Source organism: Erythrolamprus reginae, chromosome 2 (assembly GCF_031021105.1).
Source record: "Erythrolamprus reginae isolate rEryReg1 chromosome 2, rEryReg1.hap1, whole genome shotgun sequence".
Taxonomy (NCBI): Eukaryota; Metazoa; Chordata; class Lepidosauria; order Squamata; family Dipsadidae; genus Erythrolamprus; species Erythrolamprus reginae.
In genome coordinates, this window is record NC_091951.1 from 200,539,033 (window position 1) to 200,559,546 (window position 20,514).

General features: G+C 40.7%; 2 protein-coding genes across 2 annotated transcripts in view; both read left to right on the forward strand.

The window, feature by feature from the left end:
• Nucleotides 1–595: 595 nt before the first annotated feature.
• The window catches only part of PORCN (porcupine O-acyltransferase), a 298,654-nt gene continuing 278,735 nt past the window's right edge, over nt 596–20,514 (forward strand). Inside the window, exon 1 of the mRNA XM_070741230.1 lies at nt 596–601. The gene's annotated coding sequence lies outside the window, so the exon portion shown is untranslated. The remainder of the gene's footprint in view (nt 602–20,514) is intronic.
• Nucleotides 16,073–20,514, forward strand: part of LOC139158779 (metabotropic glutamate receptor 6-like) — a 38,911-nt gene continuing 34,469 nt past the window's right edge. The window contains exons 1-2 of the mRNA XM_070736116.1: nt 16,073–16,567; nt 19,710–19,926. Of these exons, the coding sequence (XP_070592217.1) occupies nt 16,073–16,567; nt 19,710–19,926 (712 nt within the window). The remainder of the gene's footprint in view (nt 16,568–19,709; nt 19,927–20,514) is intronic.

The following is a 20,514-nucleotide window of genomic DNA, read 5'->3' on the forward strand; positions in this document are numbered from 1 at the left end:
CCTAAATTTTATAATAATCAGAATCTTGATTATCTCTACGTTTCAAAGTCAATTTATTCATCTCTGCACAGTCCGTGATTTTTCTCAATCGCAGAAGCTATGTTTTGATTGCTGCCATGGAGTCCATGCCCAAAGCACATGTGCATGCCCGATGCAACCCTGAGCGAGCCAGCAGCGAAACGATCCAGAACCCACCCCTAACAACACAGAAGGGAAAAGTCAGCTGTTGTGTGTATCCAAGTATACTACTCAAAAAAATAAAGGGAACACTCAAATAACACATCCTAGATCCGAATGAATGAAATATTCTCATTGAATACTTCGTTCTGTACAAAGTTGAATGGGCACAGCAGCATGTGAAATTGATTGTCAATCAGTGTTGCTTCCTAAGTGAACAGTTTGATTTCACAGAAGTTTGATTTACTTGGAGTTATATTGTGTTGTTTAAGTGTTCCCTTAATTTATTTTGAGCAGTATATATAACCTGGAGATCAGGAACATTTTTAAACCACAGTCTACCTCTAGCACAATTTTCCTTGAATGGATATTTTCCAAAGGTAGCAGAGCATCCTTCTTTTACCTCCAGCCATAAGACGCATCGGTTGCATTGATCAGAGCAGATGGGAAGACTAGGACAACCCAATGCTATTTTGTGGTATTTTTCCTATGTTATAGCCTCTGAATTTTCATTATGCCCCCAAAGAAAGGTTTTTGTGAAGGAGAAATATTGCAACTTGGGAAGGCCAAATTGTTCCCAACTGAATGTTGTCATCATAATTTGGCTGGTTGTAGTTAAAATCCAAGTTGGTTATTAAAATCAAAGCAGATAATGCATTAATAGTAATTAAAAATTAAATAATAAGAGTGAAATCAAGTATGATATTTACAACGAAACCTTATACAGAGAAGTAATAATAGATATGATCCAGATCAAAATACATAGCAAAAACTGCAGTGCTCTGTTTTTAAGAGAAATATCTCTAGTTATAAAATGTAAACGTGTAGTTAAGTGTGCAGTATAATGGCCATCTTTAACCAATTGATAATAAAGAGCTGATTACAAGGAAGGAGGCTTTTGCCATAATAGAAAATTTGAATTTCTTCACTATGAAAACAATTTCTGTGTTCCTGAAGAAATGAAAGAGTAGAGTAGAGTAGACTGGATTGGACTGGACTGGATGGACTGGACTGGACTGGAATGGAAGAGAATAGAATAGAACAGAACAGAATATAGGATAGAATAGAATAGAATAGAATGGAATAGGATAGGATGGGATAGAATGGAATAGAATAGAATAGGATAGGATAGGATAGAACAGAACAGAACAGAATATAGGATAGAATAGAATGGAATAGGATAGAATAGAATAGAATAGAACAGAACAGCTTTATTAAGTATGATTAGATACATAAGGAATTTGTCTCTGGTGTAGAAGCTCTCAATGTACGCAAAGTAACAGTATAATAATTAGGATAGGATAGGCTTTATTGGCCAAGTGTGTTTTGACACACAAGAAATTTGTCTTGGTGCAGCAGCATAATACTGTAGTATAATAACTGTAGTATAATAGTACAGCCATGTAACATGGATGAATATATTTAGACATAAGACAGTACTGTGAGAATTAAGTGTTCAGCAGAATAATGGCATGATGGGAAAAACGGTCTCTGTGTCTAGCTTTTTTGGTATATAATGCCCTGTAGAGGCATCCTGAGGGGAGGAGATGAAACAGTTTAAGATGTGAGGAATATATAGTTACAGTATTCTCTCACCTCTCCTTCTGACCCTCGCCATATATAGGTCTTCTATGGAAGACAGGCTGGTAGCAATTTTTTTTTCTGCAGTCCTAAATATCCATTGGAGTCTGTACCTGTCCTGTTTAGTTGCTGTACCAAACCAGGCAGTTATAGAAGTACAAATGACAGATTCATAATTCCTCAGTAGAAGAGTATCAACGTCTCCTGGGCCATTCTGAACTTAGGTTGATGCAGGAAGGACATTCTTTTGTTGTGCCATTTTAATGATGGTTCTAATGTTAGGTGTCCATTTCAAATCCTGGCAGATTATAGAACCCCCAAAACTTGAAAAAATTCTACTACTGCTCCTGTGCTGTCAAATATAATAAGACATGGTAGAATAGGAGCGCGCCTCTTAAAATCCACTCTCATCTCTATACAGGTTTACATATGTTCAGCTCCAGATTGTTCTGGCTGCACCACAGGGCCAGCTGCTCTATATATGTCTTGGAACCTTATAAGAACATTCTGCAAGCACATAAGCATCCTCTGCTGGATTGAACCCTTGGTCCATCTAGTTCAGCAGTCTGTCCTGAGAGTTGCAACCAATGGAACAAGAAAGTCCATCATCAGAGACAACTTTCGTCCCATGCCATAAAACCTAACAGCCATTGATCCCCATGACCTTCATTAACTGGCCCAATTTTTTAAAAAAGACAGCCAAACTGATAACTACTATAATAGCATTAGCAATAGCATTTAGACTTATAGAATAGAATAGAATAGAATAGAATAGAATAGAATTTTATTGGCCAGGTGTGATTGGACACACAAGGAATTTGTCCTTGGTGCATATGCTCTCAGCGTACATAAAAGAAAAAGATACATTTGTCAAGACACTTAATGATTGTCATAGGGGTCAAATAAGCAATGAAGAAACAATCAATATTAATAAAAATCTTAGGATGCAAGCAACAAGTTACAGTCATACAGTCCTAAGTGGGAGGGAAAGGATGATAGGAATGATGAGAAAAACTAGTAGAATAGAAGTTCAGATTTAGTAAAAAGTCTGACAGTGTTGAGGGAATTATTTGTTTAGCAGAGTGATGGCATTCGGGAAAAAACTGTTCTTGTGTCTAGTTGTCTTGGTGTGCAGTGCTCTGTAGCGACATTTTGAGGGTAGGAGTTGAAACAGTTTGTGTCCAGGATGCGAGGGGTCAGTAAATATTTTCCCCGCCCTCTTTTTGACTCGTGCAGTATACAGGCCCTCAGTGGAAGGCAGGTTGGCAGCAATTGTTTTTTCTGCATATACCGCTTCACAATGCATTTACAGCCCTCTCTAAGCAGTTTACAGAATCAGCATATTGCCCCCAACCGTCTGGGTCCTCATTTTACCCACCTCGGGAAGATGGAAGGCTGAGTCAGCCTTGAGCCGGTGGTGAGATTTGAACTGCTGAACTACAGCTAGCAGTTAGCTGAAGTAGCCTGCAGTGCTGCACTCTAACCACTGCGCCACAGTAGTACCACACCTTGTGGTTACGTTTTGCTATTTTATAAAATGTAGTGTTTCAATACTGGTTTTGAAGGGTTGCAGGATGTACAACTGGACACACAGAGTATGTACATAAGTAGCCCTCGATTTATATTTATAATGGAGTGGAATTAAAATTCTAAGTCATGGCAGCCCTAATTACACCTGCAAATATTTTTGAGATCACAGGTCAACATTAATAAAAAATATAGATTGATTTAATTTTTACCTGAGGAAAAGTGACCATTCTAGCCCATTCTTATTTCTTACAGCAGTGGTTCCCAATCTTTTGGATGCCAGGGATTGGTTCCACGGATAGTTTTTTCCCTGGACCAGAGAATGCATACCCGCGTGGATGGGGTTTCGCTTGTTTGTGTGGCCCGGTTTCTGGCCAGGCATGGTCTGGTGACAGTCCATAGACTGGGGTTTGGGGACCGCTGCCTCAGAGGTTGGTGGCAGGGAAAATGAATGCAGTCTCTTTCAAATTTCAATAGTTCAAATGACCTATAAAGCCCTACATGGCATCGGACCAGATTACCTCTGGGACCGCCTTCTGCCACATGAATCCCAGCAACCGGTTAGGTCCCACAGAGTCGGCCTTCTCCAGGTCCCATCAACTAGACAATGTCGTCTGGAGGGATCTAGGGGAAGAGCCTTTCCTGTGGGGGCCCCGGACCTCTGGAATCAGCTCCCCCCAGAAATTTGCACTGCCCCCACCCTCCTCGCCTTCCGTAAAAGTTTAAAGACCTATCCATGCTGCCAGGCTTGGGGCCATTAGACCTTAGCTCCCTGGCCGACGAATGTAGTATGTCTTGCTGTGTAAGTGGGAATGAATGATTTTAAATGTTATTAGAGTTTTAAAAGTTTTTTAGCTATATTAATTGGATTTTTTAGATACGTATATTGTTTATTGTTTTAGAATAGAATGGAATAGAATTTTATTGGCCAAGTGTGATTGGACACACAAGGAATTTGTCTTATTTATTTATTTATTTATTTATTTATTTATTTATTATTTAGATTTGTATGCTCTCAGCGTACCTAAAATAAAATATACATTTGTCAAGAATCATGTGGTACAACACTTAATGATTGTCATAGGGGTCAAATAAGCAATGAAGAAGCAATATTAATAAAAATCTTAGGATATAAGCAACAAGTTACAGTCATACAGTCAAGGAAATGGGTGATAGGAATGATGAGAAAAACTAGTAGAATAGAAGTTCAGATTTAGTAGAAAGTCTGACAGTGTTGAGGGAATTATTTGTTTAGTAGAGTGATGGCGTTCGGAAAAAAACTGTTCTTGTGTCCAGTTGTCTTGGTGTGCAGTGCTTTGTAGCGACGTTTTGAGGGTAGGAGTTGAAACAGTTTGTGTCCAGGATATGAGGGGTCAGTAAATATTTTCCCCGCCCTCTTTTTGACTCGTGCAGTATACAGGTCCTCAATGGAAGGCAGGTTGGCAGCAATTGCTTTTTCTGCATTCTGATTGTCCTCTGAAGTCTGTGTCGGTCCTGTTGCGTTTCAGCACCAACCAGACAGTTATAGAGGTGCAGATGACAGACTCAATGATTCCTCTGTAGAACTGTATCAGCAGCTCCTTGGGGAGTTTGAGCTTCCTGAGCTGGCGCAGAAAGAACATTCTTTGTTGTGCTTTTTTGATGATGTTTTTGATGTTAGGTGACCATTTTAGGTCTTGAGATATGACAGAACCTAGAAATTTGAAGGTCTCTACTGTTGATACTGTGTTGTCTAGTATTGTGAGAGGTGGGTTTCTCCTAAAGTCTACCACCATTTCTACGGTTTTGAGTGTGTTCAGTTCTAGATTGTTCTGGTCACACCACAAGCATAGTTGTTCAACTTCCCGTCTGTTTGCGGATTCATCATTGTCTCGAATGAGTTTGATATGTTGTGAACCGCCCCGAGTCCTCGGAGAGGGGCAGCATACTAATCCAATAAATACATAGATAGATAGATGGATGCATACATAGACAGACAGACAGACAAAGAGATAGATAGCTTTTGAAGGATTTGGGGGTCAAAACACCAGTATGGAAGTGCCCCCAGTGTCTTGCATCCTAACTCTTTACACACGATGTCCTTAAATAACTCTGCAATGCCAAAAGTGTAAAGTTATTCCATCTGCAGCAGCAGATGGAAGAATAGGAAAGTATTTTGCAGTTCATCACTAAAACCATGCACGCGTACTATCACTCTCACGCACAGAGAGAGCTCCGCTAATTCTCCCAGTGCAGACTCCATAGAAATAAAGTAAAAATAATTACTGAGCAATAGGATGTGGAAGGAGTTTCGTGAGAAACCTATGCGATGCATGCAGTTGTAAAACTGAAGGCAGTATTACGTGAATATCCACGTAATATTCCTTGGACATCCAGGGAACAGGCTGCAACTGAGAAAAACACTGCATTTTCCAAGAAACCCATGTCCTTTGAATGCTCCAGAAATAAAAGAGTGTCTGCGGAAGAATAACACTTTCCTTGAGAGATCTTGTGAACCTGGTGCCATAAATGGAATGTGATTTTATAGCATAAAAGCCCTGATGAGGCAAGACATTTTCTCCACTGCTAGAGCCTCTACACTTCAGGCTTCTTTTGTTTCACTGCTTAGCTCTGCTCCAAAAGAGCCTGACTTTGTTCAGAGAGACTTCACATAGAGAAAGAAGCACCCATTAATTTTGTTTTTTTCTCAGAAATTCTCTTTGAAGTTGCCTATGTCTGAGCTGCCCATGCCTGTTTCTTCCTGCCTGAAATCTAGAAGAATTTGGACAGCTTTTATTAGTGGTTTCTCTCAGTTAGAATGCTTTTGTGTGCAATATTTTTTTTTCTTTTTAAAATAATTTTTATTTGGTTTATATGCATTTAAAAACAGACATTTTCTCAATCATTGCATCATTACATTTGATCATTGTTTTGTCTACATTTATTTATTTATTTATTTATTTATTTATTTATTTATTTATTTATTTAGTTAGTTAGTTAGTCCAATACATAATACACATTGAAGAGAATAGATATGTAGTAATATAAGTAGAGAAACGAATAGAAGAAAAGATATAAAAGTATAGGTGAACAAATTTGAAAGGAAGAAAAGATAAATGAGAGAAGGAGAGGCAATTGGACAGGCAAACGCAAGAAAGGAAAGAAAAAAGAAGAAGGAAAAACCAGAAAAGGCAAAAGAAAACATGAACATAACATAAGCCAGTATTTCCCAACCTGGGCAACTTGAAGATATCTGGACTTCAACTCCCAGAATTCCCCAGCCAGCATTTGCTGGCTGAGGAATTCTGGGAGTTGAAGTCCAAATACCTTCAAGTTGCCAAGGTTGTAAAACACTGACAAGCTATACATAACCCCCTCCTCCCCTGCTGTCTCTTTGACAGCTTAGTCTTTACTTTTCAGTTATTCTGCGGTGCAATTACTACCAACAATTGCTATTCAATCATATGTATAACCTATTTTCAAATCACTTATCTTAATAACTCTTATTTTACTAGTCTCCTACCCTTATGTTTAATTGTTACAATATCTTAAGTTTACAAATCTATTATTTTTACATCTTTTAAATACATTTATAGATCTTTTATACAGCTTCCTTTCCCCTCTTTTTTCTAGCCATTTATAAAAATCTCTCCATATTTCATAATATTTTGAATTTTCCTGATCGTTTAGCTCCATTGTCATTTTATCTAATTCTGTTGTGTGCAATATTTTCATTACAATGTGCATTTTCTGTAGAATATCCATCCACCAATCCATCCATCCATCCATCCATCTGTTCTGCCGGGCTCTCTGGTAGGAACCTCCCAAAAATTCAAGGGTACAAATTGCAGACACGCACACATTTGAAAATTCAAAACAATGTTCTTTATCACAAAAGTCAAAATAAACTAAGCACTCCTTTTGTATTGCAAAGAGCACTCTTCCCAAAACAACCGGGTAGTCTGTACAATTTCCCTTAAGCATAGAAACATAGAAACATAGAAGTCTGACGGCAGAAAAAGACCTCATGGTCCATCTAGTCTGCCCTTATACTATTTTCTGTATTTTATCTTAGGATGGATATATGTTTATCCCAGGCATGTTTAAATTCAGTTACTGTGGATTTATCTACCACATCTGCTGGAAGTTTGTTCCAAGGATCTACTACTCTTTCAGTAAAATAATATTTTCTCATGTTGCTTTTGATCTTTCCCCCAACTAACTTCAGATTGTGTCCCCTTGTTCTTGTGTTCACTTTCCTATTAAAAACACTTCCCTCCTGGACCTTATTTAACCAGTCATTAAGTACTTAGCTAGCAGCTGTGAAGAAACTTCACACCCCTTCTTCTTCCAACGAAGTGAGACACACACCACACACACACACACGTTGCTCTGCTTTGGTTTCAAAGGCATGAAAAATCAACAAAGTCCAGAAAACAGCAACACAGGATTCCTGAAGAACTGCGATCAGATACTCTTTCACAACGGCCAAACCCACACGCTGCTATTTATAGCAGCAGCCCTAATTACTGGAGCCCCACCCAACCACAGGTGGCCTCATTTTCTATTGTAATAATCCTTCAGTTGTTGTCTCCTAAGCATCACTCTATGCATGCGTGGATGTGTCATTAATTCTTGTTCAGAATCCAAAGATGATACAGATGGTTGATCTCCTCCTGGGCTGTCTGCCAAACTCCCCTCTTCCATGTCACTCATGCTGCCTTGGTCAGAGGAGGCTTCCTCGACAGATTCCATCGGGAGCAAAACAGGCCTGCGGCATGTGGATGTCTCCCCCACATCCACCTGCACATTCCTTGAGGCAGGAGCTGGGCCAGAGCTAACCACAACATCCATCCAAATTTATGCATCCCCAAATGCATCTATTGGTATATTATTTTAAGAATATATTTTTGCACCAAACCACATGGCAGGGAGTCCTTGACGTACTACCACAATTGAGCCCAACGTTTCTGTTGCTAAGCAAGACAGCTGCTAAGTGAGTTTTGTCCCATTTTACGACTTTTCTCGCCACAGTTGCTAAGGGAATCACTTCAGTTGTTAAGTTAATAACATGGTTGTTAACTGAATGACTTCCCCATTGATTTTGCTTGTCAGAAGATCGCAAAAGGGGATCATGTGACTCCAAGGCACCGCAACGGTCATAAATATGAGGCAGTTGCCTAGGGTTTTTACTTTTGATCATGTGACCATGCAGACCCTGCAACTGCCGTAAGTCTGGAAAATAGTCATAACTTTAAATAGTCATTAAATGAACTATTGTAACCCAGGGACCATTTATAATTTCTCTCATCCCTGCCTTGCAGTGCTTTCTTGAAAGCTGATGTCCTGTTGCTCCCTGAATGTGGCTTAGTAAAATTTATGTATTTATTCATATTTCATATTTCTAAACGGCCCATCTCCCTCAAGCCATCTGCAGCAGCACGAAGTCACACAATCAGAAGTGGCGGGGAGAAGCTTCATTTTTCTTTGCTCAACATTCACTCACACATGTAAGCAAAAACTTCAGAAGAGAAGGATTATGGGGTAGTGATTTCTGACAGTCTCAAAATGGGTGAGCAGTGTGGTCGGGTGGTAGGAAAAGCAAGTAGGATGCTTGGCTGCATAACTAGAGGTATAACAAGCAGGAAGAGGGTCCCGCTATATAGAGCGCTATATAGAGCACTGGTGAGACCACATTTGGAATACTGTGTTCAGTTCTAGAGACCTCACCTACAAAAAGATATTGACAAAATTGAACGGGTCCAAAGACGGGCTATAAGAATGGTGGAAGGTCTTAAGCATAAAACGTATCAGGAAAGACTTAATGAACTCAATCTGTATAGTCTGGAGGACAGAAGGGAAAGGGGGGACATGATCGAAACATTTTAATATGTCAAAGGGTTAAATAAGGTTCAGGAGGGAAGTGTTTTTAATAGGAAAGTGAACACAAGAACAAGGGGACACAATCTGAAGTTAGTTGGGGGAAAGATCAAAAGCAACATGAGAAAATATTATTTTACTGAAAGAGTAGTAGATGCTTGGAGCAAACGTCCAGCGGAAGTGATTGGTAAATCCACAGTAACTGAATTTAAACATGCCTGGGGTAAACATATATCCATCCTAAGATAAAATACAAAAAATAGTATTAGGGCAGACTAGATGGACCATGAGGTCTTTTTCTGCCGTCAGTCTTCTATGTTTCCATGTTTCGCCAACTCAAAGTCCCTCGGCTGCATTGATATGTCTAGCCTAGCAACTACCTGGAGGGTACTAGGCCATATCTCTGAAATGTTTTCTTGTTTTCTCTCTCTCTCTCTCTTGCTCCCAACTGATATTTGTGTTCTAAACTCCTGGCCCCAACTCCCCAATTTGACACATGCCTGACATGGGCACGCAACCAGTCTTACTCCCTGGTGTCCATGTGGCTGCTTAGAAGAATGTAAAAGGAGAAGGTGAACGTTTGTAGCCCATTTGACAGGTTGCTTCTCAACACAATTTCTTCCGCATTGATTGATATTTTAGCTCAATATTATACATATTGTTAGAATGTAGAGATTTTAGACTAAGAGAGGAAAAAATCCTTATCACAATGCAATCCTTCCTTAGCCTAAGGAGATACTGATGAAGTAAATTGTATGAGTGCCAAAAAACTACTTCATTTTTAAAAAACTTGGTGATTCTTTTTTAAAAAATATATAATTTATTAATTTATTGAAAAAGGAAGGGGAAGGGGGGAGTACAAAATCAAAGGGAGGAGGGAGGAGGGGAAAGGAGAATACAAGTATAATGAGTTTGAAGGTAAAAATTACAGAAAATTACAGAAGTCCATTATATTCCCTAATACCGTGTTTCCCCGAAAGTAAGACAGTGTCTTACTTTCTTTTTATCCCCAAAAGCCCCACTATGTCTTACTTTCGGGGTATGTCTTATATTGGAAAAAAATTGTCGAATTTTTTGTTTTAACCATAAAATTAACATTTATTAACAACCTGAACAGACGGAGGCGGCAGACGCGGTGACGTATGGAGGGGGGGCGGCGCGGAAGTGGGCAGGAGGCGGCGCTCATTAAGATCAGAGGGAGGTGGCAGACGCGGCGACGTATGGAGAGTGGGACGGCGCAGGCGTGGGCAGGAGGCGGCGCGCAGCTAGATGAGAGGGAGGCGGCAATACCCCCGTGTTTCCCCGAAAGTAAGACATATGTCTTACTTTCGGGGTACGGCTTATATTAGCCGACCCCCCTGAAACCCCCGATACATCTTACAATCGGGGGTGTCTTACTATCGGGGAAACAGGTTATATATACATTGTTACATAGCAATTCATATTATTACAGTAGTTCTATTCATGTTTCATTCTTGGTTTACATTCCAATGAGCAGATTTATTATTTGTTTGTTTGTTTGTTTATTGGATTTGTATGCCGCCCCTCTATACCATATGTTATTTAATAAATCTATTCAAAACCTTTAAATATAATTAGTCTTACTGTGTTCCATGATTTCTTTTTGTCCGGTATGTAATATGCTTAGGTTAGTAAGGGATTGTAATTTTTAGAGAGTGTTTAAAGGGGTGGGGATTCTTGAAGTTATAATGAAAGTCTTCCTTCATGCCAGTTTACGATGAAGATTACAAATGTTCAAATATGCATAATGTAAATGTAGTCATAAAATGAATGAAATGAAATGTATGCAAGGGGACCATCAAGGACAGAAAGAACTGAAAGGAAGGAGGAGAAAGGGAAGGGAAGGGAAGTGTTGTGGTTGGCTCTGGGCCAGCTTCTGCCCCAAGGACTGTGGGGATGGACGTGGGTGAATCATCCCAGTGTCAAAGGCCTGTTTTACTGCCGACGGCTTCGGACAGCAAAGTATCGTCGGAAGCAGGGAGTGACTGTGAAATGGGACCCTCAGAGGGGGTCATGGCAGACAGCCCATTAGGAAGCAATTCATCTTCGCTGGACTCTGATGAAGAAGCATTTATTGACGTACGCAGGCGAAGGGCCATGAGTAGAAAAGAGCAGCTACGTAGGCATTACAAGAGATAAGAGAGTTCACCTGTGGTTGGGTGTGGTTCAACTAATTAGGGCTGCTGTTAAATGGGCAGCGTGCCGGCCTTTCAGTGTGGAAGATTATCTGTTTGTGATAGTGGATTTGCCTTGACTCTCCGGATTATCCAAGGACTCTGTGCTTTGGTATCAGGACTCTGAACTTAAACCATAGTCAAACGTGTGAGTTGGAAAATGTTTGAAGGAGAGTAGCTGTGACGACTTCACAGCTAATTGTTAATTGCTTTGAGTTTGGGGTTTTTTTGTGGTTTTTTTACTGCATTCAAGTCTGTTTGCTTTGAAGGCGAGCCTTTTGACTACCAAAAGGGTGTTTTGCTTCTATTTTTCTTTGGATAAAGACATTATTCTTGACTTTTCATGTGTATGTGTCTGCTTTTTCTACTTTTGCATTTAATCAGGGGCTCGTGCAGAGAGCCCTTCACTCCTCCACTCGAAACATAATGCCCTATGAAAGCAGACTATCAATCCTAGGTCTAGAAAGCTTACAACTACGATGTCTAAAACACGATCTAAGTATTGCCCACAAAATCATATGCTGCAACGTCCTGCCTGTCAATGACTACTTCAGCTTCAACCGCAACAACACAAGAGCACGCAACAAATTCAAACTTAATATTAATCGCTCCAAGCTTGACTGTAAAAAATATGACTTTAGCAATCGAGTTGTCGAAGCGTGGAACTCATTACCGGACTCAGTAGTGTCAACCACTAACCCCCAACATTTCTCCCTTAGACTCTCCATGATTGACCTCTCCAGGTAATCCTAAGAGGTCAGTAAGGGGCGTACATAAGTGCACTAGCCTGCCTTTCGTCCCCTGTCCAATTGTCTCTCCTTATTTCAAATATCATATATCTTTCTTCCTTTCATGTATCTTCTCCTCTACTTTTATATCTTTTCTTTATATATAATATTTCATGTCTATCCTCTTCAATATGTATTGTGCATTTAAATAAATAAATAAATAAATAAATAAATAAATAAATAAATAAATAAATAATAGTGCCAAAGCTTCTCCTTTAAGAAGGTTTAAGACCACTGGTGGTTACATTATTTTTATAGTTACTATATTTTCATTTTCTCCCTCCCCTATGTGATGCTTCAGCTTGCTTTCTTGCTGTTATTAAAATGGTTAGGCTGTTCTTTTAATGGAGGTTCTTCAGCCAACTTGGGCAAACGGAGTCCAAGGAAAGATCAGATCAGCAGAAAAGGAGGAAAGAAAAGAGATTGGTTTGATAAAAGGGTGGCTGGGCAGACAGGCAGATAAGGGAAAACACATCTGGCTGTGCAGAAACCCTTCAGCAGACTGACTTCTTCCCAATGAGGTTTGGCTGCTCTCCTTCTCTGGTGCTGGATGTATTCACTTGGGACCAGGAGGCTCCAGCCCGAGGAACTCTGGGAATTGAAGTCCACAAGTCTTAAAGTTGCTAAGGTTGGAGACCCCTGACTTGGATGATGCTGAGAGAATGCTCTTCTGCGCCTCAGATCAGACCCTACCACAAGCTTCTTCTTTTTTAAAAAAATGGCTTTCAGAGTCTTCACTTTCCCTCTACCTTTAAGCTTTGTCTTTACTCCAGGAAGTAAGTTGTGGAGAGGAGAGGAGGCGTTTTAGGCAGGGAGCCATCAACTTTGCATTATTATAAACCTCTCCCCACCCCCCAACCCCCATGATAAAGGGGATTGTAGACCTACCCATGCATAAAACCAAATATTTGGTTGGGAATGAAATAAATATACTCAGTAGTCTGATGGCAGGTTGAGCAATATGAAAAACTAAGTAAATAAATTTAAAAATGAAATTTTAGCTTGTCTAGCACATGGGGACCAAAAGCAAAAAAAAAAAAAAAAAGGGTCGGCTGTCCCAAAGGTGCTTTTTCAAAAGGTAACTGGACTTTCTGGTTTTTCTTTGGAGACATTTCACTTCTCATCCAAGAAGCTTTTTCAGGTCATGTTGGCTACCTTTAAGCTTTGCCTGGGCCATTGATGGCAAACCTATGGCACAGGTGCCACAGGTGGCATGTGGAGCCATATCTGCTGGCACACGAGCTGTTGCACTAGCTCAACTCCAATGTGCATGTATGTGCCGGCCAGCTGATTTTTGGCTTGCACAGAGGCTCTGGGAGGGCATTTTTAGCTTCCAGAGAGCCTCCAGGTGGATGGGGGAAGGAGTTTTACCCTCCCTCAAGTTCAGGGAAGCCTTTGGAGCCTGGAGAGGGTGAAACACGAGCCTACTGGGCCCACCAGAAGTTGGGAAACAGGCAGTTTCTGGCCTCCAGAGGCACTCTGGAGGGTGAGGGAAGCTATTTTCATCCTCCCCAGGCATTGAATTATTGGTGTGGGCACTCGCACATCCATGATAGCATGCGTGCATGCTCTTTCGGCACTCAAGGAAAAAAGGTTCGCCATCACTGGCCTAGGCAAATCTGATCATATTTAAATGCTCTCTCTCTGTCTCCCTCCCTCTCCCCCCCCCTCTGTCTCTCTCTCTCCCTCCCTCTCTCCCCCTCTCTCTCTCTCTGTCTCTCCCTCTCTCCCCCCTCTCTCTCATTTTCATGAGCTTTACCCCAGAATCATCACAATGATGACAAATCATGGCTTCAACTATTTGCTTTGCATGTAATTAGTTTCATCTTTTACAAGGCGAAATAAATGAACTGTTGCATGATATTCTAATTTTTTGAGTTTCACCTGTACCTGGAAGCAATTTCCATCTTGCCTTCACCAGAACTGCCAATGCAAAACCAGTCCTATCACTGGGCAAAGTAAAGCCACAGGGTGGGAAAAAAAGGTCTCCTGTAGTAATTGTGCTCACATTATTATCATACCCATTGAGATGAGTGTAGTGATAATGTGGCCAATGGGAAAGAATAAATAAGGGAGAAAACGGAGAATACAACATTTGAGCTGATGGTTGCAATTGAATACATGTTGAGCAGTTTAGAGACTCAGCAAATATTAAAAACCTCCCACTTCATTGCACATGCTGAAAACCACCCTGGCAAACAACTGAATGTCTTTATTCACTTTCATAATGTTTTAATTTATTATAAATAACCATATTTTTTACAAAAAAAATCTATGAACATTTATATTTTTCCCTAAAAAGAGAACTGCCCAGTAAAACCCAGGATGAGCAGAAAAAAACTCACTTGGGTTGTGATGTGTAACTGATCTTGCTTAACAATGGGTTTTTAGTCACCAAAACATGGTCACCCCTCCTCAAAAGGTACAGAAACCATTCTTAGCAGGCAGTGAAGGACTGCAAAAAAAATTTATTACCACAATGTGGGCGTGGTTTATTTTGTGGGTGTGGCTTGCCAGCCATGTGACCAGATGGGAGTGGCTTGAAAAATCATGTGACCAGGCGGTGGCTTAAAGGTCATGTGACTGGCTTAAAAGTGGCCAACTTGACGTCACTCACGTCAAGGGTTAGGGTTAGGGTGCCTGGCCTCTCCTCGCCTCAAAGAGATACAATTTCCCTATCTATTTACTATTACTGACCATCCAAAATATACTATTTAATTCTATGTATATATATGCCACATGTGTATATACTGTACATATTACATACAGAAACATAAAATATGCATTATCTACTATATAAACTGTATGTGTATGTACACACACACACGCATGCACAGCTTACCTGACTGTACCCATAGGAGCCCATCACTCCTAGCAGGTGAAAAAGCAAGGTCAAAGGTATTATGAGCTGAGTGCAGAAGGATTTGAGGGTTTAAAAGGAAAGTAAGTTTTAGATTTATTGTGGCTCTTTTACTCTTAGGGGAAAATGCTTTGGGATTTATCACTGCCTCCACTGTCAGGAGAACCTGATCAGCAGCTCCATTTTCAATAGCCAGAAGTCCTGAACCGGATCATACAACTCCTCTCACAGTTTCTAGGGTCCCCTTAGGGAAGCTTATCATACAATGGGAACTCCAGCACAAGGGAATTCCCCTCCCTCACCCTCAGCAGCTCAGGAATTGCAATTAAACCTAGCAAAATTGGCCAACTGTATTGTTTGCAGATAGTTCGCGCTGTCTATAGAGGAACAAGTGACAGAAAACCGATTTTTGGCGAAGAAAAATTAGGCGCCCAGGGTTTACAGCTGAGCAAGGGAACAATTCTATCATGATCAAATTCTACCTGAACTTGCTTGTTATGGCCCAGGTCAGGGTAGGCAAAGTTGGCTCTTCTATGACTTATGGACTTCAATTCCCAGAATCCCTGAGCCAATCATGCTTGCTCAAGAATTCTGGGAGTTGAAGTACACATGTCATAGGAGAGCCAACCCCTGCACTTAGGAGATCAGGGCAAAAATGTTCAGGTGCTCTGAAGCAAAACTACAGGTGAATTTGATGCACTGTGCATTTTACTGGATTGTTTTGAGTGTCAGTTTTTGAACAAAGCCTTATTCACACATGGATTTTGATTTTTTAATATATTACTTTGGCTTGTACACAACTACATTTCTAAAAAAATAGTGGAGTAGACCACAAGTGCTTCTGAAGGAAGAACTTTTGTATATCCTCATTTTAAACAGAAAACCTTTCCTGGGCATGCATCTGTCAATGATTTTAAATGAAATATCCAGGAAAGAAAGAACACTGTTTAACTTTTGGTCTGTCTCAAAATAGCAAATCTTAGTGGGTGCTGGAATGAGACTTGAACCCAGATCCATTCTATGTTTGCTTTCTTCTGTTTGTAGGCTGTAGCCATCCCAAGATCTCAAAAAGACAGCAAGCCATCATGGAGTCTACTAACTTCCTTCAGTTTTGGTTCTGGTCACTGTGGGCCTTAGGATCTGGCCCACGATGGGTACGCAGCCAAGCAGCCACCCAGCCACATTCAATCAGGATAGAAGGAGACATCACTCTCGGAGGCCTGTTTCCTGTGCATTCCCGTGGCCCAGCTGGAATACCTTGTGGGGAGGTGAAGAAGGAAAAGGGGATCCATCGGATGGAGGCCATGCTTTACGCTCTGGATCAGATCAACAGTGACCCTGATCTGCTTCCCAACATAACTTTGGGGGCCCGTATCCTGGACACCTGTTCTCGTGACACCTATGCCTTGGAACAATCATTGACTTTTGTCCAGGCGCTGATTCAGAAGGACACTTCCGATGTGCGCTGCTCCAATGGGGAGCCACCCATCATTGCCAAACCAGAGCGGGTGGTGGCTGTCATTGGAGCCTCTGCCAGCTCTGTCTCTATTATGGTGGCCAATGTCCTTCGCCTCTTTGCTGTAAGTAGAAGACTGGCCTTTCACATGATGTCACTTGGGGGAAGGAGGTGGAAGAGCGAAGAAGTGATAGCCGCTATAGCTTCCTAGGGAACATCTAGGTTCCTGTCTCAGGAGATGGTATATTTAAGGTTAAAGGATGCATTTGCAAAGTCAGTACCTGTTTGGGAGGATACTGCAGGATGCTCAATTGTGGTTCTATGGGGTGGTGGGATGAAGTGTAAAATTCAAAGCACGGGAAAAAATATTTTCATCAATAAAGATGGAAAGGGCTGGGTAAACTGAGCCTGGAGAACAGAAAACACATGAAGGATATCATAACATCATCAAGTACCAGAAAGGACCGTATAGAATAGTATTTCTCCATCGTGGAAACTTCCAGATGAGTTGGATGTTGTGACTTCCAAAATTCCCCAGTTAACATAACCACTGCTCAAAATTCTGAGTCTACACAAGATAGATTCCATTGGAATTTTTAGGGTGTGTATGGAAACTTCCCTAAGAATAGTTCAGCAGTAGAGACGGATATCCAAATACATGCTGGTTTTCCCGTCATTGGATGAGTTCAAACAGAAGCTAAACAGTCATCTATATCTGGGATGTTTTAATTTGGATTCCTGCAGGGAGCAAAGAGTTAAACCCAGTCATTTCAAAGAGCCCTTCCAACTCAGAATAGCTACAATTTTTCTAATTAACAAGACGTTTATTAAAATATTTTTAATAGATAACAATTGCTAACTATTAGCAATATTTGAGGCCAACTTTTTTTTTTATGATTGGGTAGCGTCTACCTTTCGTTTACATTGTAATTTGGCATGATGCATTTAAAAAGCGTTGTGAGCATAAGAAATTCTTAGGAACCCAGCCATGGCCCAATTATTCATAGCATCTAAACCATAATCACGTGAAGTGTTAATACCACTTTATAAGGCCTTGGTAAGGCCACACTTGGAATACTGCATTTAGTTTTGGTCACCACAATGCAAAAAAGATATTGAGAGAAGAGCAACAAAGATGATTAGGGGACTGGAGGTTAAATGGTTGTAGGAACTGGGTATGTCTAGTTTAATGAAAAGAAGGACCAGGGGAGACATGATAGCAGTCGTCCAGTATCTCAGGGGTTGCCACAAAGAAGAAGGAGTCAACCTATTCTCCAAAGCACCTGAGGGTAGAACAAGAAGCAATGGGTGGAAACTAAATAAGGAGAGAAGTAACCTAGAACTAAGGAGAAATTTCCTGACCGTCAGAACGGTTGATCAGTGGAACAGCTTGCCTCCAGAAGTTGTAAATGCCTTAACACTGGGAGTTTTTAAGCAGATGTTGGATGACCATCTGTCTGAAATAGTGTAGGGTTTCCTGCCTAAGCAGGGGGTTGGACTAGAAGACCTTCAAGGTCCCTTCCAACTCTGTTGTTGTTATTATTATTACAATGTGGTTTCATTTGAGCCCCACTGTTTTCAGCAAGGAAGCTTTGCATATATCCAAAAGCTCCCAAAGGAGACAAAATCTTGAGGAAGCCTTCATGTCCAAGACTTTTCCCAACAGGTGAGCATCACATTGTATCCATGGAGACCAGATCTCTACTGAAGTTATGAAAGGGTAGGAGCTGCTCATTGTGGTTTGAGTGTTTTACTCTACAAGCCAGCATGTTGCCTGAATAGAGCAACTGTTCAAAGATTGTGCTCAAACTAGTTGGCTTTAGCACGTGGGGCAGGAGAAATGTCAGCCGCCCCGAGTCTTCGGAAAGGGGCGGCATACAAATCTAATAAATTATTATTACTATTATTATTATTATTATTATTATTATTATTATTATTATCTTTTCTTGTGCCCATGAACACTTTTTAAATGCATCCTGCTGAGGCTAACTCTGATGTCCCCACCAAATGAAGCAAGGGACTGTTTATCAAATAATTATTTCTTTCGGGAGATATGTTGCATGGTATCTATGCCTACAGGCTAGCAAAGCTTTTTTTTAAAAAAATTCTTCTAATGTTTTAAAAACGATAGTATTTTTTGATATTTCTCAGCCTTTAACATTTTGCGATTTCACTTTTGAATCCACTGCTTCTTTTTCGTTTTCTTTTTTGTTAAGATATTGTGAAAATATATGCATATATATTTCTGGTGTTTTTCTTTCTTTTAACACAGATAGTTTTAAATGTTTTGTCCAATTTTGTTCTGTCTTTGTGATATTTTTTTTTGAAGTTTGTATTTTAACTTTTTGAATGAAATAAAATTTAAGCAATGGGGGAAAGAAAGGAAGGACGGAAGGAGGGAAGGAAAGGGATGAAAGAAAGAAGGAAAGAAGGAAGGAAGGAAAGGGAAGAAAGAAAGAAGGAAAGAAGGAAGGAAGGAAGGAAAGAAGGAAGGAAAGGGAAGAAAGAAAGAAGGAAAGAAAGAAGGAAGAAAGGAAGGAGGGAAGGAAGGAAGGAAAGGGAAGAAAGAAGGGAAGAAGGAAGAAAGGGAGGAGGGAAAGAAGGAAGGAAGGAAGAAAGAAAGAAGGAAGGAAGGAAAGAAGGAAGGAAAGGGAAGAAAGAAAGAAGGAAAGAAAGAAGGAAAGAAAGAAGGAGGGAAGGAAGGAGGGAGGGAAGAAAGGAAGGAAAGGGAAGAAAGAAGAGAAGAAGGAAGAAAGAAAGAAAGAAAGAAAGAAAGAGAAAGAAAGAAAGAAAGAAAGGAAATAAAATGTTGTGAAAATGGATATAAAATATTTGTGTAGGGCAAATTTTGTCACACAGTTATGGTAATTATTACTTTGTGTTCCTGACTATTAATGGGAGCCATACTACATGCCATAAATCAGTTGACAAAGAAGCTTAACCCTCACTCGGGTCATTACTCCCCATCTCTTAAGAGCATTTTTGCTTTGTAACAACAACAAAAAGCTACCATTTAGCCTTAATATTGTGTCAGTACTGGGAGGATTCGATAAAACACAATGGATTAAAATAAAAACAGGGAGGGGGGACAAGATGTGAGCTTGGTGAGCCTTTGACGGTGCAGTACAGAAATATTTTTTTTACAAAAGAAATAGGACTAAATGGATAAGGAAGGGCAGGAGAGGAAGATCTCTGGCATAGCTCCAGGATGGAGGCTAGGGATAACGCACCGCTTCTAACCCGTGGTTTTTCTTCCACTTCCGCAGATTCCCCAGATAAGCTATGCATCCACAGCACCGGAGCTGAGTGACAATAACCGCTACGATTATTTCTCCCGCGTGGTGCCTCCTGACTCTTTCCAAGCTCAAGCTATGGTAGACATTGTTAAAGCGCTAGGCTGGAATTATGTCTCCACCTTGGCCTCTGAGGGCAACTACGGCGAGAGTGGGGTCGATGCCTTTGTGCAGATCTCCCGGGAAGCCGGTAAGAGGTGCTGAGCAATGTCGCCTGAAGCTGATGGATGGGGATCAGTAAAGCCGCTAATTCCCTGGAAAAACAGCCCATGATCTCAGACACAGGAAAGCTGCTTTCATTTGTTCCATATACAGGGAAAGGCACTCTGCATGGGATCAGGAGATTGGCTGTTGTTTTTGCAGCCTGCAAATGCAATTAAAAAAAATCCTAAACCACTTCCTCACTGGAACAAATGAGCCTTTGATTTTGGAGTAGCTGTGCTCTGGATTGCTGTCAATGGAGGAAGCGAGTGTATAGACCAGTGGTTCTCAACCTTTGGGGGTCAAATAACCATTTCACAGCGGTTGCCTAAGACCATGGGAAAAGACAAATTTCCCATGGTGTTAGGAACTAAAGTTTCTATTCTGGTGCCTTCGAACATATTTTTACAATCCGACCAATCAGGCATTTACAGTAGAGGTGTCCCTCTGACCTTCCTGCCAATCAGCTTAAAGCTCTGTTGGGAAAATTGGCGCTTGACTTATGGTTGGGGGTCACCACAACATGAGGAACGGTATTAAGGGGTCACGGCATTAGAAAGGTTGAGAACCACTGGTA